We start from the raw sequence: 27,916 nt of genomic DNA on the forward strand, positions 1-27,916 counted from the left end.
AGTGCATAAAGGGCAGCCACAACTCTCCATCAGTTTCTCAAGGACCTCCTGAATACTCACTCACCTGTCTGCCAGCTTCTGCACGGAATCTCAATATTATTCGCCAGAAGCTCATGGAGCATCCTCTTGAGCTGCTGTCTGATTGCTTGGTACATCATCTTACCCTCACGTTGCTGTTACCTCAGAAGAGAATGCTAATGAGCTCCAAGCTCTCAGGGCTGGACCTCCTTACACCTTCTTTCACAGGGACACAGTTATGCTGAGACTGCACCCTAAGTTCATCCCTGAAGTGGTCTCAGAATTTCACCTAAATCAATCAATTAATTTACCAGTCTTGTTCCTGAAACCACACTCAACACAGGGAGAAAAGTTACATACTCCAGATGTTTTGAAACAGGAGCAAGTCTTTTAGATTGTCTCTCCACCTCTTTGTGGGCCTATGTGACCCATCAAAATACCAGAACATTTTGTCACAAGAGAACCTCTAAGTGGACAAAAGCAATGTATTTCCACCTGCCATCAGATAACTGGCAAGTCTCTCCCTGCAAACACCAAGACACACACAGGCAGTGTTGTCAGCTTGGTTCAGAAGCATGCTAGTATCTGAGATCTACAACGTAGCAACCCACTGACTTTTGTTAAACATTATGTCCTTAACATGGCTGCCAGATCTGATGCCAAGTTCAGCAGAGCAGTGCTTCTGTCATTTGAAACTGAGACTCTTCATTTCCATCATCCTGAGGCGATACTGCTTGCTACTCCACACTGATGCATACTTGAAGAAGGAAGAATGGTTTCTTACCCTGTGGTTCTTTTGAGATGTTGTAGTGCAGCATGGATCTGCCCTGCCCTCAGTCCCCACTTTTTGAAGTCCTCAGCTTTTAATTGAGAGAGAACTGAGGGAGAGTTCCAGCTGCTTCACCCTTTATGCCCTTGTATGGAAGCATTAGACAGCACAGGGTGCATCTACAGCTATGCAGAAGCTTCCAATCTCATGCACGTGAGGTGCATGCACACCTTCAGTTAGGGTGACCAGATAGCAAGTGTGAAAAATTGGGACGGTTTGGGGAGTAATAGGAGCCCATAAAAAAAAAAAGTCCCAAATATCTGGACTGTCCCTATAAAATCAGGACATCTGGTCACCCTACCTTCAGTGGATCCACACTAATTAAAACATATTGAAGAACCCCAGTTGCTGGAGAGTAGCTAACTATTCAGTGTACATTTTGTTGTTGACTTAGAGTTGTTGAAGTTTTTAAAAATCAACCTTTTTTTCTCTTCTCCCTCCACCCGCAACAGAGCTGGAGGCGCATGCACAGCTGCTGCCTTCCTGAAAGAATTTGTGACTACAGCTAACTGGGCTCATTTAGATATTGCTGGTGTGATGTCAAATAAAGATGAGGTTCCTTATCTTCGAAAAGGCATGGCAGGACGACCCACACGAACATTAGTAGAGTTTGCTACACGCTTGAGCCAAGACAAGGAAAGTGTCTAGTAAAATGCTAATTCTGTAATCTTCCACTCTGCCTTAAATCTGTCTACTTCAATTAATCTTAAAATTTATTTTAAAACAAGTTAATGGCCTACACTCTAATAAAATGCCAAATGTGGAAGTACATCTACAATCCAGGAATACTTCCCATAATCTATAAAAAGATATGATGAAAGACAAATGCATTTTATAAACAGTTCTTACTGAGTAAGAATATCCCATAGATGAGGTTCCCTCTTCCCATTTTATGCTGTTGAAGGTGAGAAGTTCTGTTTGAACTATTTTTAGACACTTAATACTGAAAAAAATGATAATTGTAAACATCTGGACTTGTGTTCAGATGTATAATAAGTAGTGATCTGTATAATGGTCACAAACAATAAATCTACCTTTTTAGTTGCTTTACCAAGTTCTTTTGTCTAAACAGTATAATGTAGCCTCCACTATAAAACCATTAATCTGGAATCATGGCCTTTCTTCTGTGTTTTGGATATACCATACATGGAAGAATAACTCTTGACAGGGTTTATTGACAGAAATTTTGTCAGAACAACATAAGGGAGAAGCTAGAGGGACTGTTACCATTTGTTTAATCGGCTAATCCGTGGTAGTGCTTTATTAGGTATTGGGAGACTCCATTGATAGAGGTATCTTAAACTAGACAAAGAACCTGAAAATAAGCTGTAAGGAACCTTCCTATGTTGGCAGGGAGATGGATTGTCTTGCCAATTGCTATATGAGATGCCAATTTATTGAGCATAATTAAAGGAAATTAAACAATTTCCTGCAGTTGTTTATAATGCCTCTCAAAAAGCTTGGCATAAAAATTTGTCTCCCTGGTTGTTTTGCTTTTTTCATTGTGCTTGCATTGATTTTTCTCTTGTGCTTTCAATAAAGCTGAAATTAACATGACTGTTTATTTGGGTAACTTCCTTGTTTGTGTAATAGCATAGTTAATGGTACTCTCAATCTGAGCACAGTTTAGGGGAGGGATTGTTAAAGAAAAACTTTTTCTTGGAGGGTGTGTCAGTAAGAGGGACAGCTTTTCTAAGGTGCAGTACGTCAGTGTATTTAAACAGAGGAGTTTACAGAGACTAAAACTATTCATTTTTTTTACTGATCAATCTGCACTATCATGTGACACCAGATGAAGGATTCTGTTTTAACTTCTGAAATCTGACCCCTCACCTGTAAATTTCCCAACTGCAGTTCAGTCAGGACATAGTTGTGGCTGGCTAATTGTTTAGAGCAGGCCTGCACAACTCGTAAAGCGGTGAGGGCCATATTACTCCAAAGAAAACAGCTGAGGGCCAAAACGTCCCCAAGCACTGCCCAACCCCCCCCCCCCCCCCGAAACACAACCCCCCCCCAGCACCGCCCGCCTGCCCCACGGAAACAACCCCCCCCCAGCACCGCCCAACACAACCCTCCCCGCCAGCGCCACCCGCCCGCCCCATGGAAACAAACCGTCCTTCCCCAGCGCCGCCCCACCGAAACAGCAGTATTGAACCTCGGTAATTTGTTATAGCGGGCCCTTAAGGTAGTATAATTAAAGTAAAAGAAAAATGTCTTTTTGCTAGAAGTAGAATAGTATATTCTTTGTAATCAGTTGCCCTCTTGAATGAATGAGGTGTGAATGAGGAAGGCGTGGAAGGCAGGCACCTCCAAACAGCTGCAACCCTTGGAGAGGGCAGGGCCGGCTCTAGGATTTTTGCTGCCCCAAGCAAAAAAAATGTTGGTGCCCCCCCCCCCCTTTTCTTTGTGCCCCCCTGCCCCGCCCCCACCCCAACTCCACCCCTTCCCCAAATCCCCAGCCCCGCCTCCTCCCCCGGCATGCTGCATTTCCCCCCCCCCCCCCCGTTGCTTCCTGAGGGCCCCCCGTGACCTCCCACCCTAGCTCACCTCTGCTCTGTCTGCTCCCTCGGGCGTGCCACTGCTCCGCTTCTCCCCCCTCCCTCTCAGGCAAGGGAGGGTGGAGAAGTGGAGCAGCAGAGTATTCAGGGGAGCAGGCGGAGCAGAGGTGAGCTAGGGTGGCGGGGTGCAGGAAGTAACCAGGAGGTAGAGGAACCACTCCCCCCTCCAGCTCACCTCCGCTCCGCCTCCCCCAAGCGCCCCGCTACGCGGCTTCTCCTCTCTCCTAGCCTTGCTGCGCGAAACAGCGGTTTCACGCGAGGTAAGCCTGAGAGGGAGGGGGGAGAAGTGGAGCGGCGGCGGTGCGTTCAGGGGAGCACGTGGAGGCAGAGCAGAGGCTAGCTGGGGTGGCAAACTGGGCCAGCGGGGGCACTTTTTCCCCGTGCCCCCAAGTTGGCCCCTATGATGGCCAGCACCAGAATGCCGCCCCTAGAAATGTGCTGCCCCAAGCACCTGCTTGTTTTGCTGGTGCCTGGAGCTGGCCCTGGGAGAGGGGATGGGAGCTGGACCAGATCAGTAGAACAGGTCAGCCACCGATTCGCTGCTCGCCTCCTCACCCCCCACCACTGCCCGCCCGCTCGCTCGCCTCCTCAGCCCCCCACCCCTCCAGCTCGCTGGCTCACCTGCCCCCCCGCCACTGCCTGCCCGTTCGCCTCCTCAGCCCTCCATCCCCCCTGGCTCGCCAACTTACCCCCCGCCACTGCCTGCCCACTCACCTACTCAGCCCGCTCCCTCACCCGCAGCTTGCGTATTCACCCCCCCCTCCCCCCGTGGACCACACAGTGAGCCCACCTACTCAACCCCCGCGGGCTGCATGTTGTGCAGGCCTGGTTTAGAGGACAGCACCTGTATTTTGCTTTCTATAACCATGGTTGGCCACAAGAATTCACAGCAGATGTGGCATCAGAGTGCCATAGGTGCACTCCTACAATTGTGCTGAGACTGTGGCAGAAAAATAAACTGTTAGCGTACATGTGAAAGGATAATCTTTCCCTCTGTCTTGCTATTATACTTTGCACTTGTAAAGCTCCTTCTGTCTGATCATTTCAAAGCAGTGTGGTGATAATTTTACAGATTTGTCCAAGGCCCAACACCTAACCAGGGGCAGAGCTGGAATTGCAACTTAATTGCTTTAACCACTAGATGATCCATATGCAGATAGCTGTCCTAAATTTAACATTTATCTGTACATAATACTGCAAAAGCACCAGTATCTCAGCACATATTGCTAATTCCATATGCAAATTAGATGCTTAACTATTAGCACTGATTTATTTTTCACCTGCTGTAAAAAACTCACTCTCCTTAGATTTTTTTTTTTTTATGATGATGGACAGTGAAAAGGCAGCCCAGATTTTTTAAAAAATGAAGCATCTTTTACCAAATTTAAACATCTCCAACTACCTGTAGCATAAGGAGAAAAAGGCTACTATGATCACAGGTACTAAGAAAGAGCAGAGGCATTTCAGGACAGAAGCTGTAGCTTCAATCTTCGGAGAATTAAGCTGCTGGGGGTTGTGTATGGGACTGCCAGGACTGAGTCCGTGAAGGAGAAGTGGGAAAACTTGTACCCCTGTTGGGTCAGGGCCGGCTTTAGGCCGATTCGGCCGATTCCCCTGAATGGGGCCCCACGCCTAGAGGGCCCCGCGCAGCTGTCCATCCGGCCCACGGCCCACTTACCCCTCCTCCCCTGAACACTCCACCCACCTTCTCCTCCCTGCGAATCAGATGTTCGCCGGGAAGCTTGAAACAAGCAGCAGGCAGGAGGTAAGCAGGGGGGTGGAGGAGAGTTCCAGGGGGGCTCAATGCGGCCCAGATCGAGTGCGCGGCTCCCTCCGGTCTGGCCCCGGCTGAACACCCCCAGCCCGGTCCCGGCCAAGTGGCTCTGGCCCGGCCTGGCTCGGGCCCCGCGGCGCCGGTCTCAGTCCCGGCCAAGTGGCGCTGGCCCGGCCCGAGAGGCTTCGGCCCGGCCCCGCAGCCCCGGGCCCGTCCCCGGGCCAGACGTGGACCTGGCCGAGTGGCTCTGGCGCGGCTCAGCTCGGGCCCTGCGGCGCCGGCCCAGCCCCGGCCCCGGCCCGGACGTGGACCTGGCCGAGTGGCTCTGGCCCGGCTCAGCTCGGGCCCTGCGGCGCCGGCTCCGGCCTGGCCCAGACCGAGCGGACCCGGCTCAGACCCAGACCCAGGCCCAGACCGAGCGGCTCCGGCCCAGGCCCGGACCGAGCGGACCCGGCCCAGACACAGACCCGGACCCAGGCCCGAGCCGAGCGGACCCGGCCCGGACCCGGACCGAGCGGACCCGGCCCAGACCCGGACCCAGCCGAGCGGCTCCAGGCAGCGCGGTTAGGGGGCAGGGAGCAGGTGTTGGAAGAGGACAGGGGAGTTCGGAGGGTTGTGGGGGGGTGGATAGGGGTTGGGGCGGTCAGAGGGCAGGGAACAGGGGGATTGAATGGGGGCAAAGGTCCTGGGGGGGCAGTCAGGAAGGAGCAGGGGTTGGGTTGGGCGGTGGGGGGCAGTCAGGGGCAGGGGTTCCAGGGACAGTCGGGGACAGAGGGAAGGGGTGGTTGGATGGGGCAGGGGTCCCAGTGGGCCATCAGGAATGAGAAGAAGGGTTGGATGGGGTGGCAGGGGACAGTAGGGGACAGGGAAGGGGGGTGGATGGGGCAGGGGTCCCGGGGTGTGTGTCAATAACTTTAGGTAGGCTTAGCATGCAGCCACATACATTACGCAATGTATGTAATATATAATTTTATTTATATAGTTATGGAAAGTAAATAATACATGGAAGAAATGAAAGGTGTTTTTTACGTTTTTTTTTTTTTTTTAAGTAATCCCTGTCAGGGCCCCGCCGAAAATGTTCGAATTGGGCCCCGCACTTCCTAAAGCCGGCCCTGTGTTGGGGACATGCAATAGGGTTGCCAGCTTTGGTTGGATTAATTCCTGGCGGTTTCATCACGTGACACCGTTAATTAAAGACTAATCGTTAATTCCTGGAGGATTGGCAACCCTATGCTATACTGAAGCTCTGAGGCAGCGCCTCCATCCGCAGGCTCAGGGCTTGTTCTTCGTTCCTGGCTGGGCTGGGGCCTGAGCCAGCAGCTGCCGCCGTCCGGCCCGGGGCGCGGAGCAGTAACGTGGGGAGCGGATGTAGCGACCCCCAGGCCGTGACACCGGCCTTGTCAGAGCGTAGCCCCGTGCGCCAGGGCCAGTTCCCGGCACGCGCGAGCTCGCCGCTACCGTGCAGGCCACGCCCACCTTCGCTGAGCCCCACCTCCCAGCTGCGGCGCCCTCCCCCTCCGTCCTCTGGCGTGCGCCCCTCCCCCTGCGCAGGCGCAGTGCGATCTCGGGGCGGCGTGTCATGGCGGCGGCTCTGAGCGGGATGTTTACAAACCAGCCGCCGGGACCACCTCCCCCTCCGCTTCCCCCTGGCGGCCCCGGACAGGCCGGTCTCCTCCCGGCCGCCGCGGGGCCGCGCAACCCCAACAGCACGCTGGTGGACGAGCTCGAAGCTTCCTTTGAGGTTGGGGGGGAGACTCAGGGCCCGGAGGGAGGGAGGGAGGGAGGGTGGGAGCGCTTTGGGTTGGGGGGGCTCAGGGTGGGAGAGGAAGGGGGAGGTTCGGGGCCTGGAGGGGGTGGGGGAGGCGATGGGGTTGGGGGAGGTTCGGGGCCTGGAGGGGGTGGGGGAGGCGATGGGGTTGGGGGAGGTTCGGGGCCTGGAGGGGGTGGGAGAGGCGATGGGGCTGGGGGAGGTTCGGGGCCTGGAGGGGCTGGGGGAGGCGATGGGGCTGGGGGAGGTTCGGGGCCTGGAGGGGCTGGGGGAGGCGATGGGGCTGGAGGAGGTTCGGGGCCTGGAGGGGGTGGGGGAGGCGATGGGGCTGGAGGAGGTTCGGGGCCTGGAGGGGGTGGGGGAGGCGATGGGGCTGGGGAGGTGATGGGGCTCGGGGAGGTGGGAGAGGCGATGGGGCTGGGGGAGGTGATGGGGCTCGGGGAGGTGGGAGAGGCGATGGGGCTGGGGGAGGTTCGCGGCCTGGAGGGGGTGGGGGAGGCGATGGGGCTGGGGGAGGTTCGGGGCCTGGAGGGGGTGGGGGAGGCGATGGGGCTGGGGAGGTGATGGGGCTCGGGGAGGTGGGAGAGGCGATGGGGCTGGGGGAGGTGATGGGGCTCGGGGAGGTGGGAGAGGCGATGGGGCTGGGGGAGGTTCGCGGCCTGGAGGGGGTGGGGGAGGCGATGGGGCTGGGGGAGGTTCGGGGCCTGGAGGGGGTGGGGGAGGCGATGGGGCTGGGGGAGGCATACAGGGCTGAGGAGTTTGGTGGGAATGAACCTGCATGGAGCAGTGTGAGCTGACTTTCTGCCTCCCTGGTCCACTCTTGCCATTCGCAAGGACTGTTGAGTGGCGGCTGTCTCTGTCTGTCCTTTGCATGACATGTGCATCAGGTGCCCGGTTTCTCCTTTAAAACAAGTATCTTTATCTTCCCAATCATCTAGGCTTGCTTTGCTTCACTTGTGAGTCAGGATTATGTGAATGGCACAGATCAGGAAGAAATTAGAACTGGTAAGAGCCTGCCTGTATTTTGATCTGGCTGTAACAGGGTTGACATATTGGGTTTGTTAAAAAGATACTGTTAAGTTATCTGTACTAATGTTCAAAGTACAAACCTTTTAATTTACTACACATAATCTCAGGAACCTGTGCATTTATAGGGCCTACCTACACTAGGGAATCTATAAAAAAAATTTTTTTGCTGCTCTTAATATCTCTTGAGCTTCACTTAACTATGCTAATTTGGAAGCAGTAGTGGAGAGAGCCCAGTGTCTGCCACCACTGTTCTAAATACTATGCCATCTAACCCTATTAACTGTAAGTCTTTTTAAAGGTATTTAGGCACTCATGTGCCCAGTAGGATTTTCAAAAACACGTAACTCTCAGAATGAGGCACCCAGGCACTTCTGAAAATCTGCCCAAGGTGCTTAACATGGTATCAGCACCCGAAGTGTTGTCTATAGTAGAGATCCAAATGTGGCTAACCCCAATGGAGCTGAACCAGTGTTAACAATTATAAGAATTTTTGAAAAATGTCCCTAATATAACCATGGCCTTGTGGAATTTTTCACGAGTATTATAGGTAGCTAGAAATGGGAAAGAGAATCCCACTGAAGCATTTGGTTTGTAAAACGGAAAAGCAGCATGAATTACAGTGACTGAGCAAAAAGATAAAGGAGGAAAGGAGAACTTGGGTTCTGCCTACCTTGACAGTATCTCTTTTAAAAAAAAAAAAAAAAAAAAAACTTTCTTTTGCTCTCAAAGGTATGTGACTGGGAGAAATATTATGGATTGCTGTTCTGCTTGTGCAATGGCAACATTAGCAGCCAACATCTAATTCTGGAATCCCTGTTGTTTATAGTAGCTTATGAAGTAGAAAAAGGCCTGGGTCAAATTTTCAGAAGTCTTACTGAAAATCAAAGGGGTTTAAGAATTGAAGTCCCATTTTCTAAAGTGACTTACGAGCTTTTGAAAACTCTAGCTCCTTGTTCCCTTTTCAGATATCGGGTTATACTTCTGGACTAAGTTCTCTCTAAGCTGCGCGGCTGCACAGCAGCCTATTAAGTGCCGTGTAGGTGCTCAGGGCTGCGTCAGGGAGAGATGCCTCCTCCAGCTCCGGACCTGCCACGGGGGAGAGGCACCTTCCCCAGCCCCGCCCCGGCCCTGCCGCGGCTGGGGAAGAGGCACCTATCCCGTGGCCCCAGAGTTGCCGCAGCAGGGAGAGATGCTCTCCCCCCCAGCCCAGGTGCTGCTGTGGGGAGACACAGCTGGGGGGGAAGTCCTCTCTCCCCGCTGTAGCCCTGGGGCAGTCTGCACCCCAAACCCATTATCCCCAGCCCCACCCCAGTGCCCTCGCCCCTAGTTGGAGCCCTTCCCCCCTCCCCCACCCCAACCCTCGGCCCTGGCACCACCCCAGGCCCACACCCCCAGCCAGAGCCTTCTACCCCCTGCACACTCTGAACCCCTTGACCCCACCCCTGCCATATGAATTTTGTTATGTGCACCAATATGGAGGTGATGTGTCACATCTGTGCAACATGACACCTCCATATTGGTGCACATAACAAAATTCATTATGCCGGTGAGTGGGAAAAATTAGAGGGAACCCTGCTTTTGGACTATGAAGAAACTCTTGCCCAGGATAACTAAATAAATTTTATCAGAGTCATTAATAAATATGCACAGGAATACACTGAAATGTTACTTAATGTATTTGCATTCAAGACTCACAGAAGTGACTTTGTGTTTATTTGTATACTTGGTTTTTGAAGCCCTTTGCCATTAGAGAAATGTTAATTAACCTTTTGCGGTGAAACTAGAAGTGACCATATTCTTTTCCACATCTTACAGAATCTTGATTTGAACGTGGTTACTACTCCAAAAGAGGCATGCCATTTAGAACTTGCAGAAGTAAAGGTCTGTGGGGGGATAGTCTATAGATATGTTTAGTCAATTTACTTTCCATTATTTAGGGACTTCAGATTTTATAAATACAGGCCACTAAAAATACAGACGTTTACAATCACGTTTTTGGATTTACTTTCTCAAATGTCTTTGGAAAAAGCTGTAGATTAGTTTTTAAATATTGAACACCCGGCTACGTAGACTAAAAGGCTAATGTACATTAACTGATTTCCTTCTATGGATGTTGTTAAACTAATCTGGTCTTTGATTTCTTTATCTTTCAAATCTTGTTATATTTCTGTATTTTAGGTGTTGATCAATGTATCCAGAAATTTCTGGATGTTGCGAGACAAACTGAATGTTTTTTCCTACAAAAAAGATTACATCTGTCTGTCCAGAAACCAGAGCTAGTTATTAAAGAGGTAGGAGATCATCATCTTTTTATCTACTTACTTTACCTGTGACAACTTTAATTTGTTTTTCTTTTAAGACTAAGGATGTATTTCTTTTGTTCCATGATAGTACAGAGAATTTGAAACAAGTAGCATATTTGATCAAGAAATGTAGTTTTTGTTCAGTGGAACATTTCTCTTTTCTCAATCTGTAAGCACAGTGGATTTTTAAAATTATTCCCATTTATGCTAGTTTTCCTAACTGTCCTACCATTATTATTTATATAACTACATAAATGTGTGTAGCGCTTTACTACAAGTGTGAGGTGCAAACAAGCGGGTCTCTTTCCTGAAGATCCTAAAGGTACAAATAGGTGCAATGCAGTATAGAACAAACAATGGTTGAGTTTAATTAGCTTATTGCCCTGTCACTATAAGTTTGTAGAGCTCACCTGGATCACTCTCAGTAGCTCTTTACAGCACATAAGAAAATCTGGATATAGATATGCCCCTTTGAGGAAACAGACCAGTTAGTCAAAGTTGGATGTGCAGAGGGCAAACTTCTTTCTGAATTACATGAGGGGTATTGAAACAGAGACCTGGTACACTCAACTAGAATGTATATCATAGAAGGGAGTAGCCAAATTATTCTATCTCCAGTTCAGCCACTTCTCATAGTAAGATGTTTTCACTCTGACAATTGTCCATTGTTTCATAGGAACTGTAATAGTTAAAATTAGTTTACAATGTAGTCTTTTTACAGTGAAAATAAGTCATTTACTAATTCAAGATGTCTATCAACTGCAGGATGTTTCAGAATTGAAAAACGAATTGCAGAGGAAAGAAGCACTAATTCAGAAGCATTTGGGTAAACTGCGTCACTGGCAGCAGGTTCTAGAAGACATGAATGTACAACACAAAAAACCTGCAGAAATGCCTCAAGGACCATTAGCTTATCTAGAACAGGCTTCTGCAAATATTCCTGCACCCATGAAGCAAACATGATTAAGAAAGATGTTTGAATTTAGATCTTTGAGTAGTATTTTAACTTAAAGTGAAATGTAATATTGATCTTTCTACCTTGTATAATATGTGATGTAATTTGTAATATAAAATAGTGTTTTATACTACGACAGTGAGACACAACTAAGCATAAAATAAATGGGGAAGAATCTGTAGTTTTTTAACTTTTATCAAAGTATGGATTGTTTTTACATGCAAACTGAACAAATGCTCATGTATGTCTTGTATTGTAGTCAGAATACACTTGCATAGAATATGCTAAAAACCCCTCCTATTATTTGGGAAACTGACAGAGCAGTCCTAATGTAGCTAAAGTCCAGTTAAGGCACTATAGATATAGAAGTACTTGCAGAGCTTATTTGTTCATCTCAAGTGAAGCCTTATATATTGTTTTCATGGTGAGCGTTACCTATGATTCTGGAGAAATAGTGCAGACTTCTTATTGCTGAGACTGATTGGTCAAATAAATCAAAGCAAGGATTTTCTGTTGAGCACTACTGCTATCTGTGGCATAGGCACTTGCCTTCGCTTGGGTGGGGAATGTGTTTTAAATGTGTTTAAAAATACGTCTCTTTTCCTAGTGTAGACATAGCCAGAAGGAGCTGATGGGATGTTGGTGCTAATGGGAAAATGCTCTGGCATCTGATGCTTTTAAAAACTTGTAGAAGAGCTTCCTGTTGGAAAGGGATGGAGATATGGTTAATATTTCCCAGTCATCCTCATCTAAGCATAATGCCTGGCATTTTCTACCCTTCCCCTGGCCTGTTTCTACAAATATATGGTGCCTTCTTTTCCTCCTGAAACTCAGTTTATACCCACTCAGTTTAAAGGTTTGGCACCTTGGGAGAATGTTGTTGGCTTTCCTCATCAAAGCAGATTAGCTGAAGTAGCTAGAAATTGAGTGTTCTCAGTTTCAGGCTGCTGCAGCTGACATGAAAAGCCAGTGGAGAAATACTGCCTGATTATATACTATTGGCTAATTAGCTGAGACACTGTAAGTGAGGGAACCAGACAGCTTGTCTGCTCTGTGCTTGCCATTATGCTCTCAGAGCATTGTTGCAGGAGAGAATGTAAACTCAAACTCCCTTTAGAGAGTAGGTTTAAATTAACTTCACTCTGCCATAAGTGGGGAGAAGCTGCAACGCAGGAGAAACAACTCCAACTTCTGGAGCTAAATGTTCTCTCAAAGCCTCTCTTCGAACCACTGACTTAAGGAAGCCATCTGCTTTACTTGGACAGTACTTGAAGTTTCCCATTTTCCTGTAGAGACTGCTACCTATTTTCACACAAGGAATGGGCAGGCTGCCATAAAGTAAGTCAGTAACAAACTCCCATTGATTGCTGCAAGTACAGGACTGAGTTACAGGATGGTTGCTTTTTAAATTAACTCAATCTAGTCTGTCTAGGCATGTATTTCACACTTAACTACTATGTCCATTTTTGTCTGTCCCTGTGAAATGCGAGGGGGAACTCCCTGAGTGGAAAAAGGCTTTCATCTACCTGAAAATGACTGAATGATAAGAATCTAAGTAACTAATGTCTGTCCTTTGTGGGATGTTGGAGTGGTTTTACTGCTATTTGTCATAAGGCTTCTAGTTGTTCATTGGACTCGGATTTTGAAAATATTTTTTTCACCTTAAAAAGCTCATTTTGCTCTTACATCTCTCACTACATGCACTACTGCTCCAATTTATTAACTAGTAACTCTTTCATTGCTGATCATTTTAGCAGAATCATCCTAAAATATTGATTCTTCAGTCCCAAACCCTCCCCCCAGTTCCCACCTACTCAACTACCAGATATGTTGCTCTACTCATAATACTAGTAGCTGTATTGTAAGTACAAAAAAATAGTTGGCTTACTAAAACCCAAAAATATGGCCTTACAGGATTGGGCAGCAGCATATGCTTCCAAGACTATCGCTTTGGGAGAGACCTCTGCTGTCGGTTTTTAAATGAGCAAGCTTTTGCCACATGATCTGGTATTGCAATCATTTTTGTCACAGGTGGTCAATCTACTCCTGGATGCCGTACCAAATGTCTCCCTTACTAGACAGAAAAAGCTTTTTGCACTGTTTATAGATTTTCTAAAGGGTTTCTTGTGGAAAACTAAGCTGCCTAGATATTACATGGATGTTTGGGAGAGGGACTGGAGTTACAGACTTTCCATGTGGTAGCTGTCTAAAATTCACTCAATGTTTCTGGCAGATTTATTTGCTACTGTTGCTCTCCCACTCTGCCATGTTGACAGGCCTAGTCTACATTTTCCTTTAGAAAATCCTGAAGTTCGGCAGTTTCCCACTCAGTAAAATTGGGATAATGCTGACCACCTTTGTAAAGCGCTTTGAGCTCCACTGAAGGAAAGCGCCATATGAGCTATATATTAACTTTAACAGAATGTCATCTTATGAAAAACGGTTGCTATGGCTTCTGAATATTGGATATCCAGAAATTTAAAATATTTGGTGATATTGGCACCACAAATTACACACTAAACTAGGAAGGGGAATATTTATAAAACTGGAGAGCAATAGTCACTCTTTAAATCAAGAATAGAGAGCACCTTGGGATTATCTATCTGCAAAGGCAACCTTGTAAAAATGGGACCACTGTACCAGGAGGAAAATAATTGTAGGATCTTGTATGTATACTGCTAATTTGATTAAACTAATTGAAGTACAACTTGGCCTGATTTATGATGTTATAAAGAAGGATTTTGAAGGTGAGAAGTTTCAAATACACTGATTAACAGACCTCAGCAAATCTTAAAGGAAGTTATGTATAAAGTGTACGATGTGAGGGTGCAAAAATCTCCTAGTTAATTAAAGCCAGATGGTACATGCTATGAGGTGAAAAAATGTAGAAATTTTAAAAATCTTTCCAGACTGAGCAGTAGACTGTTTCCAGCAAAAGTTGATGTAGAATCCTAATAAGTCATAGCTTTGAGTATACTAAAGCAGTCAGGTGATTGGTGGCTAGAGTGTGAGTAACTCATAGTGGAGACTGCAGTAGGGTTAGAGCAGGGTGGGCAAACTTTTTGGCTCAAGGGCCACATCTGGGAATAGAAATTGTATGGTGGGGCATGAATGCTCATGAAATTGGTGTTGGGTTGCAGGAGGGGGTAAGGGCTCCAGGGTGGAGCCAGAAATGAGTTTGAGGGGTGGGATGGGGTGCAGGCTCCGACTGAGGATGCAGCCTCTGGGGAGGGGCAGGGGGTGAGGGATTTGGAGTGCAGGAGGGTGCTCCGGGCTGGGATTGAGGGGTTTGGAGGGCAGGAGGAGGATCAGGGCTGAGGTAAGGGTTTGGGGCTCGAGTGCAGGGTCTGGGCAGTGCTTACCTCAAGCAGCTCCCAGGATCAGCGGCATGTCCCTTCTCCGGCTCCTAGGCAGAAGCACAGTAAGGCAGCTTTGCATGCTGTCCCATCCACAGGCACAGTTCCTGCAGCTCCCATTAGCTGCGGTTCTTGAGGTGGGGGCAGCATGCAGAGCGGAGCCCCCAGCTGCCCCTATGTCGGAGCCATAGGGGGGCTATGCTGCTGCTTCTGGGAGCTGCGTGGAGCAGCCCCTGCCCCTGCTCCCCGGCTAGAGCGCCGGAGCAGGGCAAGCCCCAGACCCCGCTCCCCAGTGGGAGCTCGAGAGCCAGATTAAAATGACTGATGGGCCTAAAATGGCCCATGGGCTGTAGTTTGCCCACCCCTGGGTTAGAGTATTAATGTAACCAGTTCAACAATTAACTTGCATGTTACAGAAATATAAATTGTTTTTCTCATGGCTTTTCAAATTTTCTGCTTTGCAATGGCTGGAATGAATATATGAGCATGGAGAGACAAGGTGGGTGAGGTAATGTCTTTTATTGGACCAACTGGTGAAAGAGAGAAGCTTTCAAGCTTACACAGTGGTTTTCTTTAGGTCCAGTAGAAAAAGATTACCTAACACACACATGCCCCTCCCCAAGTCTGTCAAATATCCAGGGATTGCTTCTGTTACCTGTGGCCAGTGGAGTTTGGGAGCTGACCCATGGCAGGCAGAGACAAGGCCTGCTCACACTAAGGGCAGTTGGTAGCAAGGTGCCTCACTGCCCTGGGTACCCAGCATAGCATGAATGTAGAATATTCACAATTATCTGGGGGTTATAGTTGATCACAAGCTAAATATGAGTCAACAGTGTAACGCTGTTGCAAAAAAATCAAACATAATTCTGGGATGTATTAGCAGGAGTATTGTAAGCAAGACACGAGAAGTAATTCTTCCACTCTACTCTGGGCTGATTAGGCCTCAACTGGAGTATTGTGTCTAGTTTGGGGCACCATATTTCAGATGTAGACAAATTGGAGAAAACCCAGAAAGTTCAGAGAAGAGCAACAAAAATGATTAAAGGTCTAGAAAACATGACCTATGAGGGAAGATTGAAAAAAACTGGGTTTGTTTAGTCTGGAGAAAAGAAGACTGAGAGGGGACATGATGACAGTTTTCAAGTACATAAAAGGTTGTTACAAGGAGGAAAAATTGTTCTCCTTAACCTCTGAGGATAGGACAAGAAACAATGGCCTTAAATTGCAGTAAGAGTGGTTTAGGTTGAACATGAGGAAAAACTTCCTAACTATCAGAGTGGTTAAGCACTGAAATAAATTGCCTAGGGAGGTTGTGGAATCTCCATCATTGGGGATTTTTAAGAGCAGGTTGGACAAACACCTGTCAGGAATGGTCTAGATAATTCTTAGTCCTGCCTTGAGTGCAGGGGATTGGACTAGATGACCTCTTGAGGTCCCTTCCAGTTCTATGATTAGTGCAGATTTGCATTCTGCACAGATTTACATTTCTACACTTCCATTTTAGTGAGTGGTTTGTGTTTTGTTTGTTTATTAAGTGCTCTTTGATGCTGATTTGGTAATGTTGGACACCTAAATTCTCCATATATTCAGAGTAAGTACTAGCTCTCTCACAAATATTTCCAGCAATCTGCCATTCTTCTGTTTTGGAGGAATCCTCTCTAATCATGAGAGGAGAGTTCAGTCCCTGGCTTATTCAGTCCTTAAACTCTCTGCCAACACAGTTGTCAGTTAATGTCATTAGTGGTGGTGATTTTTGTGTGATGGACAACTTCACACTAGGACCTGGACTAAGATCATCAACTCATTTCACATAGGCCACCCAGTCTTCATCCTAAAGTAATAAATTTCCGTCACCATTAACCTGGGATTGATTCAAATTTACAACCTACAGATGAAAGTCCCTTTATTCCACATCCAATCCCATAAAACATGTAACGTCATTCACACTAATCTAGCCTACCTTTTACCTTTCCTAATGACCATGTTTAAACTACATCCCTTGAAAGGGTAAATTGCTCTGGTTTCTAATATACTTCACTTTTTTCATTATTATATCATTGTGGTTTCAGGCTACTGCATTTTGTATTGCCATCCTAAATCATATAATTTATGCCCCCTTCTATATTCTCTCATTGTTCTCTCTTGCTATAGAGGCCAGGGCAGGAGGCAGTGACTTCAAACTGCAGCATAGAAGTTTTAGATTAAATCTCAGGAAAAACTTCCTAACTGTAAGAACAGTAGGACAAAAAGAACAGACTGCCTAGGGGGGTTGTGGACGTTCATTCGCTGGAGAATTTCAAAAAGAGGCTGGATATTCAACTGTCCTGGATGGTTTAGACACAACAAATCCTGCATCCTGGCAGGGGGGTTAGAAATTAATAAATGGATAGCCGAGAACAACATCTTGCATATTTTCCATAAACAAGCAAAATTTATCTAATTGTTCATTATGAACAATTAATGTAGCTTTACTTAGATCAGAACCATACCTATTAAATCCGTCATAGTTCAGTCATAGGACAATAGAATCTATATGAAACATATCATCATGCAAAATGGTATAATTTGAGTTATCACTGTCAGAGACAGATACTTCTCAGTCTTGTTTCCTGCACACCATTTTCTTAACTTGATTCTTATTAGTGTTGTTATAGTCAAGCCTAGGAACCCTAGTCATGGACCCGGACCCTACAGTACTAGCTGCTGTACAAACACAGAACAGAGTAAATAGCCCTTCTGTAATTTCTTCCTTTTGTTACCAAATATTCTGTCCTGAAACTAAATTTTCTTGAGTCCCTTTTGGAACCAAACTACTTGTTTCCAAAGAACAATAGGCTAACAGAGCACAAGTCCTGGAGGCTGGCTGGTGTTTCAGTAGTAGGCTCTCAGATGTGGAACTCCTTGCTGTCCAAGATCAGGGTGAGACACAGCTATGCCAGCTTCAGGGAGGTGATTTACTGTAAAATGCATGTTTCTTTATGCAGATCTTCCCTCAGAATGATGAGCAATTGGAATCAAGAATGACCCACTTAAGAAAGCAGTGTAAGATGTAGATGATTTGATCCTCCCAGTGAATTGATGTACCTGGTGCTTAGATAACAGAGGTAGACATATTGAAGATACACATGGATGGAATATACTGAATACCCATCTTTCATAAACTTGCACACAGTCTGGTTCAAAATTCTGCATAATGAATTAAAGTGTAAAACTTTTGATCTGTAAGCAAATATTTTATTAATATTCATAATTGAATTTTATCCTGAATTTCCCAGACTGATTCTTAAATATGTTTAATGAGAATGACATGAATAGTATCTTGTAATGAGCTGTCTATACAACTTCAAAAAGGATACTTCCCAATTCTAATTATATTAATAATTCTAAAGCATCCTGCAGACTTTGTCTGACAGTACACTATACAACAAATTTAAAACAACTACCAGATTAAACAAATACCCTCTAAAAGTAATTCCCTTCAATTTATTTTATTTGAATATTAAACAGCAAAAAAAAAAGGAAAAGAAAGCATGGGATGTAATAAATATGAAATCACATATGATTTATACTAAAACATGCACAAAATAAAGTTAAGGTGTTTTCTTAAAAGAGAGCCAGACAGGAGTCACTGAGGAACAAATTCAGCACTCTGCCTGCATAAGTGTGAAACGGTTCCTATCTTGATATGAAGCACTCTTCCTGTGCAACATCTGGCTATTGATATGACAACATACCCATATTTTTTCACCTAACCTGCCTTTGTTTTTACAATAATAATCATACATATTTCTAAGGCACCCACCCTCTAATCCCATAGTACCTAGATGCCAAGAACACTTAGATTCCTAGTCAGCTGTGTGCAGCTCAATTTTTTTTTTCCAGTCAGTACCTTGATTAAACATTTCACATGAGTGTGAGAAATTATCTGAGGTCATCTTTCTGGGTACTCTGGAAATAATTGGTTTTAGAATGAAAAATATTTAGTAAACCATTCCTGATGACGAGGGTCTTGTTTCTGATCATCTTTGGTTATGGGTGCTTCATTGCCTTGTGTCCTGTGCAAAGAGACAAATACTACCATTACTTGAGTATTTATTAAAACTCAGAAATTTTTTTGGGGGGGAAGAACTACTTTGTTGCTCAAATTCTTCTGGAAATAACCAAAAATACTTGAACTACTAGACACCATGGAATGGATGGAGCTAGGCCCATGTGAGCTGGAAGAGGCCAGATGCAAGCCTCACCAGTATCACTTGTGCCATGTTGAATTTCAATTGCAAGCTCTTCCAGGCAGAGACAATGGTCCAGATCCTGCAGTGAGCTCTGTGTGCAGCATTTTGGAGCATCTGGACCTGTAGCTTTTAAAAAAAAAAAAAAAAAAAAAAAAAAAAGGTACCTAGCACTGTCTTGGTGCTTGAAAAATGCTAACTACTAATTAATTCATCATCAAGTTTCTACAAAGTGCACATTTACCTTGTGGCATGGTTACTGTCTGAGGAATGCGCTGACTGATAGCTGGCCCTGATGCAGCCAGCACTCTGGTCTAAGCTTGTCGATTTCGTTATTGGAGGGGCATTTCTCTTTGATCTCAAGTCACAGCTCAAAAAGTTCTTTGCGTAGGAGGCTAAATTCGGAACACTGACAACACGGCTTGGCACCTCGTTCAGTTTCTTCTGCTTTTATTGTGGGAACAGAAATGTATATTACGCACACATTCTTACACACGGATGGTACTATAAACACTACATATGCTCATTTCAAAACAGTATGGGCCAAATTCATCCCTGGGCCAATCCCATGGATTTCAGTGATTACTGCGGGTAATCTGGGTGTCTCATATTGGGCACCCAAAAATGGAGGCTCCCAAAATTATTAGCTACTTTTGAAAATTCTGGCTATAACATTTAAATTAAAACCTCTCCTGTAGGCTCAATTAGAACAGGCTGCAGAGGCCCAGGGATCAGTGGTGTCCACCCCAAGCAGTTGGGTCACTTGATTTTAAAATTGCTAGAGTGCTACAACCCTGCTAGCTTCACATAGATCCCCAGATCTGTTGACACTAGTTCTGGCGGGGGAGGAGGGGTGTCTAAGTGACTTTGACAACAAGTACATTCACTGCTTGACATTGACATACACTTGTTTTCCACTACAGCCACTGGTGGCAATCCTTCCGTACTGTCTATACTACCGCACATGTGCAGTCACTCCTGCTCTAGAGCTACAGTAGCTCCCATACAGACCCTTGGATTGAACAGCATGTTGAGTTAGTGTCCTTAGCCACTGGGCCTCCCTTTCTCCTCCACCAACATGCCTCCTTTTCCAGCGTGCCAGCAGAGCGGGTACTGTATGGAAGAGTTGGTGAAGGTTGAGCAGGGAAGAGCAGATTCTGCACAGGTGGTGTAGCCATTGATTCAGTGGCTAACCTACTTGTTCACTCTAAGTGGGGTAGAGTGGCCAGTTCTTAGGGATATGCAAGAAATAGCCCTTATCCTAGCACACGATCTGGCTCTTATCTCTAAGCAGACTACATGAATACACTTATTTTGAATTTACATTATCTTCATCACCTGGTTCTAGGTTAGCTTACATTATGGCATATTACACTTCTACTGAAAAGCAGCAGTTTAGTGGCTGAAATATTAGGAATGAACTAGCTGAAGTACTGAAGAATAAAAATTAATCTCTATCCATCTACTTATTGTACGTTCCGCCCCAGGGAATCTGAGCACGTGTAAGTGGTCAAATACTAACAATACAACATGATTTGCTATTGTACACCTCTACCCTGATATAACGCTGTCCTCAGGAGCCAAAAAATTCTTACCGCGTTATAGGTGAAACCGCGTTATAACAAACTTGCTTTGATCCGCCGGAGTACGCAGCCCCACCACCCCGGAGCACTGCTTTACCGCGTTATATCCAAATTCGTGTTATATTGGGTCGCGTTATATCGGGGTAGAGGTGTACTTGAACTGTTTGTCTTACCTTCATGGAAGGAGTTAAGCATCCAGGATTAGGGTTGAAGGAAAAGGATCTATTCCGATGAGATTCGGTGCTGGGTAAAAGCAAATGTTGAAATTTTCTTCCCTCCTGAAGGGAAATAAAACCATGTTCAGAATGGCCCAGAGCAGTAAGCGAGCAAGACCCTGACGAGTTGTGTGAAATGACTAGCAGATGGGGCCTTTCAGTATAATCTGAAATTGTTAATTATGAACTGGACCTAAGCCCTGGGCTTTGGCAATTGAAAAGACTATTAAAAGATGGAAAGGCTTTCTGCAATACTTTTAAGCAAATTCACTGTCACATGTTAACAGCATGGGGGTTTACATTTAGGAAGTGGAATGTTTTCCCATCTCATGTTACTTCTAATGAATGTCTCAGTCTTGGCGAGTCAAATAAGTGGCCTCATTCTGCCGGAAAGCTGCTATGGAAAGGGGCAGGAGTGTACTTAGAATAATGTATGGGCCTGACACCCTAGGTTTATCATTAATACTCTGCTGGTATACCAGTTGGATTAATTAAGAGCTTGATCCTGTACCATAGCAGTCAATGGAAGTTTTGCCATTGACTTCAGCGACAGCACACACATTATACAATATATGTCTACTAAGGAATGCTCACCGTCAGTTGTTTGATAATTTCTTCTCTCTCACTTAATGTATTTTGTAAGCAGCCTATAAGGTGCATATCTTCTGGCCTGGACTCTCGCTTTCTCAGTTTCTCTTCTAATTCTTTAAGTCTGTGTCAAGTAAAAAATGCAAAACACTTTCATCCAGATCAGGAAACAACCTCTTTCAAGGCCTAAGAGTTTAGACCCGGTTTCTCTCTCTTTGACCCATCATAAACCCTGTCTCTGAAATCCAGGAAAATATTCAGGGCTCCCCTGACAAAACTGTATTTTTTTAAAAGAGGGATGTGGTGAAGAAAGTACACATTAAACATGAATGTGCCCCCCCTCCGCTCCTGGGCAAAGTTCAGCTGAAGTCAACCATGTACACTAGGTGTAATATCCAGCTCATGTTGTCAATAGGACTCTGCACAGGAACGAACAGGGGACTGTGGTAGCAGGATTTGGGCCTAAATTCATATAAGCTACAAGTGGTGATAGTGAGCAATGCACTGTAGAGAATATATTTTATTTATTCTTTTGTTTTAGCTGGAAATTGTCAAGAGAAAGGAAGCCTCTAGTCTCCCCAGCTGGAGGTGGGTACCTCAGCGCTCAGATAAAACAATCAGTGGCTTGGACTGCCCTTCTCCCAGTGCCACACTACCACAGCTGTGATTGGTGGTAGGGTGATCAGATGTCCCGATTTTATAGAGAAGTCCCGATTTTTGGATCTTTTTCTTATATAGGCTCCTATTAACCCCCACCCCGTCCTGATTTTTCACATTTGCTGTTTGATGATCCTAATTGGTGGAGGCACTTGATTTAAAAGGGAGAGGGCTGGGAGCAGAGGGTTCTTTGCGAGGGGCCCTGAGCTTTGGAACCAATTCTTCACATTGTCTGAAACAGCCCAGAGTTGCTGACCTTCAGGGCATGGTGAAAGGTGCCTTGCTTTATTCAGGCTTTAGTAGAGGGAGCGGTGTGATGGAGTCAGTTTGTGTCTGGGGGTGGGGAGTTTTGTTGGGGATTGAGTTTCATTGGCGGTTGTGAGTTTAAGTAATAGTTATTTTGTTTTTTTAACTGATGTCAGGAGTGTCTGTTGTTTCAGAGGTGCCTTTTTAACATTTATAAATCAAAATTGGTAATAATAATAATGATCTAATAACCACTTTGCAGTTACAGAGCACCTTCCTCTAAAGAGCTCAAAGCACTTTACCAAGGGATATTTCCCATATTTGTGAAATGGGAAAACTGAGGCACAGAATGTGAGCACCTTGACTCAGAGCCAGGAACAGAATCCAGGTCTCCTGACTCCTAGTCCCTGAATCTAACCTAGAACTAATCTAGCTTCAGCAACTACATGGTTTATCCTCTGCCATTCCCGCTTTGGTCCCTATCCTAAAAACACTTACACACATGCTTAACTTTACTCATGTATGTAGTTCCCTTGAAGTTAAGCATGTGTGTAAGTGTTTGCAGAATCAGGGCCTATGGGATCATCCCATGATGTAAATTATTTTAAGTTAGTAAGACTGATGAGATGCATAAGTGCAATAGTGCATGGTGTAATTTACTGGTACTGATATTATGTTTGTATAGATTTGCACAGTCAGGCATATCTATGCTTCATTAGAGTATATTTGTGCCTTGTTTGAGTGCCTGGGAAATAGTTCTACAATACACTGTTATTCCAACACTTAAAATATTCCACCCATATGTAATGAAAATAATAATTAACAATAATTAATACTTATCACTGATATAGTGAAACATCCTTACTGCAGCTGTGTCTTATTGAAATCACTTACTCGGTTTCTAGGGAGACAATCTTTGCTTGGAGATGGGCCTGAGCACTGCTGAAATCAGCTATCATGTTCTGGATTTCCTTACGATGCTCTTGTTTCAAGATGTCCAGTTCTTTTTGGTACTTGACTTTGAGGTCTTCTTCCAGTAGCCTGTCAAAATGGTGTTAAAAATCATGTAAGTCTCAAGTGTTTTAACATTCATTAGTGAGTTACTGATGGTTAAAGCTCTGATTTTTTTAGGCTCGGGATGGGGTTAACACAGCACGGTTCATGCGCAGCACCCACTGATGGGGCTCCTGTGGAGTTCAGCCAAGGATAAAAGATATCAGAAATATTTAGGATATTGAGGTGAAATATATGAATTAATGTTATAACACAGGGTCTATGGGCCTCAGGCTTCTAAAATATTAAGCTTAGTCAAATTAGGCCTTAGGATAAATTATGCTAAATTATCTTTATAAATATGCTGATGTTTTGAAAATAACTGCTGACTTTGGATCGTAACAGATCAGAAGACATCACAAGATGATTGTTGGCAGCTGGGATGAAATGTTAAGAGACTTCCTTAAGGTAATCACCTGTTACTATGGTGATAAAGTGACAAATGTTAATGAGTATAAAGTGAACTAATGAATTAGCCTATGAAAAACAGAACACTCCAATAGAGTGGAGTATGGAAGTTCAAATAAGGAAAAGGGGGAGAAACCTGCATAAATGTGTGAACCCCAGTGGCCGTCAGTGTAACACTTTACAAAAGTTGTATGCTGGCCTTCGTACCTTGGGGGAGACACCAGATTCACAACTACTGATGGTGAGGATGATGACTAACATTTCTTGGTTTTTGCAAGGCACGGTGTGGGTAATGCAAATACTATGTGTTCTGTATGGCCTCTCTCTCCTTTACCAGATTGCAGGGTGTGTGTTGCTGTTTACTTTTATTAACCAACCAGTTATTACAGAAAGAGCAATGTGACAATGTGGTGCACCAGGGGGTCCCTCTTCTATTGAAAATGTGGTGCACCAGGGGGTCCCTCTTCTATTGAAAACCTCTCTACTATAGTCGATCTTGGGGCTGAACTCTCACAGATTACAGCAGGTGTAAACCCTCTCCTTGGCTTGGGTAATTAGTTAAAGGAACCCGTAACTATAGATAAGACTACAAGAGCTTCCACTGGAATTTAAAGCTGGACCCCACTGCGTGACTCTCTTGGGAATGAGGATGGCAAGCTGCTCTGAGAAGAGGCAAATGATGCTTTGGGTTACAGGATTTGAGCCTCGTCTAAGTTGCATTTGTGTTCAAAGGGGTCCTGGCCCACATGATGCTGTTGGCATTCTGGCTGTAATTGGCTTGAAGCACCAGAGAAACATCAAGGACAACGGTCAATCTTGAGGTTGAAAGTGACAGTAATACATTATGTGAATTCCCTGTTAACAATATTTATGTTTAGTTGTTTGAGGGATCTAGAAATTTAAGCTGAAGCTCTTTGATACTGCATTTAATTTGACCATGGTACCACATGAGAAATACTTTACACTTGGTTTGACATCAAGATTATGGGACTAATACTATAAATGTCACGAATGCTGTAAATGATCCCGTTGAGCACAACAGACTTTCATGTTTATCTGATCCTCTCACACACAGCCCCTCGCTTGGTGACAACTGTGAACTAAAAAATTCAGCCCATTTTTTACAAGTGTGGCCCATGACAACTTATGTACATATACATACACACACTAACATTTTTATAAAAAGCAACAGAGGGTCCTGTGGCACCTTTAAGACTAACAGAAGTATTGGGAGCATAAGCTTTCGTGGGTAAGAACCTCACTTCTTCAGATGCAAGCTTATGCTCCCAGTACTTCAGTTAGTCTTAAAGGTGCCATAGGACCCTCTGTTGCTTTTTACAAATTCAGACTAACACAGCTACCCCTCTGATACTTAACATTTTTATGATACCCTAGAAATCTTATTTCATTACCCCATTTCTAGGAGAATTTGCTCTGCTGCTTAGCAATTAAAACATTCAATAACAGCAGTTATAATAACCTGGTGTATAAAAATCTCTCTCCTCTTTGTGGTGGGCCTGTTCTGTGCTTCCACCCCCAACTTATGTGAGACATGACTGCAGGCTACAATAGTCATCAGTCGGAGCTTCCAACTGAAAAACAACTTAAAGAAAAAAAGAAGAGAGAGTCAATGCCCTGAAAGGAACAGTATCAAATTTACATGCACATATGGCACCTTACATTTTAAAATATTATTACTATCCTTCCCAAACAAGGGCTTCAGATCCCAGCTCCTCCAATGTGTGATCTGCAAAAAGAAAATCCAGGATGCCTGTGATTGCGGGCACATGCATTGTACCTCATGCCATGCTACCAATTGCTTGTCTGATCCATTCTATGAGTTAGCAAGAGGTTGAAATTAAATAACTGGTATTATGACCAGCAATGACCATTTTGGTCATCCACTTTTACTCCTTGCATTCTGCTACTGTAATGAGGCCATTTGAACTATTTCCCTTATCCTAATACCCAGATACTTTCTCTGTTGATAATTTTTACACCTCAAACATTTCCCCTAGTGTCTATCCTGCATTTCTCCTTTTTTAGCCTCAGATCATTGTTCCTTTTTCCTATCATCTTATCAGATTGTGAAGAATTATTTCCTTCATGAACACAGGTTCCAAATACCTCCAAGGTAACTGGAAGCGCTGTTGAAATTAGACTCTGTGGTTTGCATTTCTTTCTGTTGATCTTGTTGCAAAGTCTCCAGTTCTTTTTAATTCTTGACTAAGTTTAAAGTCACCTTCAAGTAACTTCCAAAATGGTATAAGAAGAGGATTCATTTCCATTCATTAATTAGTTACTGACTGGTAAAAGCCAAGAGTTACTCAGGCACTCCTGAAGGTAATGTGTTTCTCAATATGTTCTCTGAGGTCTCTTTCTAGACTATCCTAGTCAGATTTTTAAAGGGCCTGTCAGGTGGCTGGTGCCCAACTGTCATACAAATTGAGTAATTATGGACAAGCATTCTATACCAGTGGAGAAGCTTTCTGAAAATGTGACTATAGATCCCTCAATCTCATTACAACACTAGCAATGCTGAGTGATGCTCAGGTAGTTCCCTTCCTTCAAAGATCCCAAAGCATTTAAAACGCTTTACAAACTGTAGTAAGAATAGGCCCTGAGATATAAACCTTGGTATTAGAGGCCCAGTATGAGGCTTAAGATCTGAACTAAAGTAATGGTCAAGACTTTGCTAACATAAAGCAAAGTTAAGCTGTGAGCCAGAGGCAGGCCCTGCTCACAGAAGCTGGCAAGGAAAAGGCTGATGCTGCAAAAAGAGACATACCTAAAAGGTACTGGACACCAGATATCAGAACATTCGCATACTTGTACACTCCACACAGATAACAAGGAACAAGCTGACCCATCCCAATGACAGCACCAAAAGGGTAATATGATGGATAGAGTTGTTTTGTTCGAACCAACATATACATGATCATAATGGTCCCTTCTGACCTTAAAGTCTATGAGTCTATGAGTCTATGAGTCTACAAGGTGAGAGGCGGCACCTTGCTACGTAGTGGGGGTTGTATCTTGCTACGTAGAGGGGTTGCACCTCAATACATCAGGAGCGATGTGTAACTTGTTTGTACCTGTGTATAAGAATGCACCCCTGAGTGGATGTCTTTGTCCAGCCTAGGGGGCAGTGGAGAGTCCCGCCACTGACTGAGCTAAGTCCATTGCCAGGGGGTACATATTCGTAGTATGTCCTGTAGAGTAAAGTCTAGAGCAGTGGTTCCCAAACTTTAACAACCTGTGAACCCCTTTCACTAAAATGTCAAGTCTCGCGAACCACCTCCTAAAAATGAACATTTCCAGGGATTTTCTCCTTTACCTGAGTATAAATTATAAAAGCAGTGATCGTGGAAATATAAAATTTGTTTTTATGACATGCTTATTACCCACTATTTATTATTAATTATTTATCATTACAGTATTTTTATTACATTATGAAAACGGCAACACTCTTCCAAGATCTCACTTTCATAGCTTGTATCACTTTGAATAAGCCTGTTATAAGACAAGGATCCTACGTTTCATCAAGGATTATCAGATGTGAAACAGCATGAAGGTATTTAAGAAGCCAACTCAAAGAGTTCCTCCTACACAAGCATTCAGGTCTTGAGCAGTCCAGGCAAACAACACATGTTACAACAAAGCTTAAATTTGTTCTTCATAATACTTTTAAAAACAACACTAGCTGCCTATTTAATTTTAATAACAGCAAAAAATATCCACCTCCCTTTCCATTTCTTATAAGGAGTCTTGAAGTTTAAATCTCCTCAGTGTGATAGATATGCTTGCTTTGATCTGCTTAGCTCTTGGAAGTCTAGGGGCTCTGGGCTGCTGGGCCCATGCTGCCCGGGGTCCCTAGGGACAGCTCTGGCCACTATTAGGGAATTTTTTCTCAAGAACCCCCAGGGGTTCACGAACCCCAGTTTGGGAACCACTGGTCTAGAGGGAACTATTACTGTGCTTCGTTTGACAATAAACCTGGCCCGGGTGCCTTCATACCTTACTAGAGTCTGTGGTCATTGGGGGTTCTCTCAGGGTCCGCAGAGCTGGGGCAGCACACAGAGGAAACACACTCACGCAGCCGATTGATATCAACATTGACCAGAACAGAGCACCACACCGGGAGCGTTTGACAACACAAACTATGAGCCAAAACACGATGGCTGCACCAGCCCAGGGAAACCCTTATGCTCTAGAGCAGGAGATAGCCTGCAGCCCTTGCGTGCCAAGGGGGTGAGACTGCAAGCACTGCAGCAGTATCCACTGCCCCAGTGGGACACGTCTGGGCTATGATCCTGTGCCCTATTGCCCCTGCACACTAGCTTATGG

General features: G+C 44.9%; 3 protein-coding genes across 5 annotated transcripts in view; 2 read left to right on the plus strand and 1 right to left on the minus strand.

Annotated features, from left to right (window-relative positions):
• Positions 1 to 2,404, plus strand: part of LAP3 (leucine aminopeptidase 3) — a 31,270-nt gene extending 28,866 nt beyond the window's left edge. The window contains exon 13 of the mRNA XM_054030054.1: positions 1,300 to 2,404. Coding sequence (XP_053886029.1) covers positions 1,300 to 1,495 — 196 coding nt within the window. The 3' untranslated portion in view covers positions 1,496 to 2,404. The remainder of the gene's footprint in view (positions 1 to 1,299) is intronic.
• Positions 2,405 to 6,744: 4,340 nt separating this feature from the next.
• MED28 (mediator complex subunit 28) lies at positions 6,745 to 13,216 on the plus strand. Its single transcript, XM_054030279.1, has 4 exons — positions 6,745 to 6,920; positions 7,886 to 7,952; positions 10,155 to 10,267; positions 11,045 to 13,216. The coding sequence occupies exons 1-4, from the start codon at positions 6,759 to 6,761 to the stop codon at positions 11,240 to 11,242; spliced, it is 540 nt and encodes a 179-aa protein (XP_053886254.1). The 5' UTR covers positions 6,745 to 6,758; the 3' UTR covers positions 11,243 to 13,216.
• A 3,845-nt stretch (positions 13,217 to 17,061) lies between these two features.
• FAM184B (family with sequence similarity 184 member B) overlaps positions 17,062 to 27,916 on the minus strand; it is a 99,998-nt gene continuing 89,143 nt past the window's right edge. Inside the window, exons 14-18 of one of the 3 annotated variants that reach the window (XM_054031185.1) lie at positions 23,003 to 23,149; positions 21,212 to 21,329; positions 20,576 to 20,680; positions 19,064 to 19,266; positions 17,062 to 18,645 (exon numbers count right to left, since the gene is read on the minus strand). In XM_054031185.1, coding sequence (XP_053887160.1) covers positions 18,555 to 18,645; positions 19,064 to 19,266; positions 20,576 to 20,680; positions 21,212 to 21,329; positions 23,003 to 23,149 — 664 coding nt within the window. In that variant the 3' untranslated portion in view covers positions 17,062 to 18,554. The remainder of the gene's footprint in view (positions 18,646 to 19,063; positions 19,267 to 20,575; positions 20,681 to 21,211; positions 21,330 to 23,002; positions 23,150 to 27,916) is intronic. The other 2 variants (XM_054031184.1, XM_054031183.1) reach the window with 2 other exon arrangements.

The sequence above is a fragment of the Malaclemys terrapin genome, chromosome 5, assembly GCF_027887155.1.
Source record: "Malaclemys terrapin pileata isolate rMalTer1 chromosome 5, rMalTer1.hap1, whole genome shotgun sequence".
In the NCBI taxonomy this organism is placed as follows: Eukaryota; Metazoa; Chordata; order Testudines; family Emydidae; genus Malaclemys; species Malaclemys terrapin.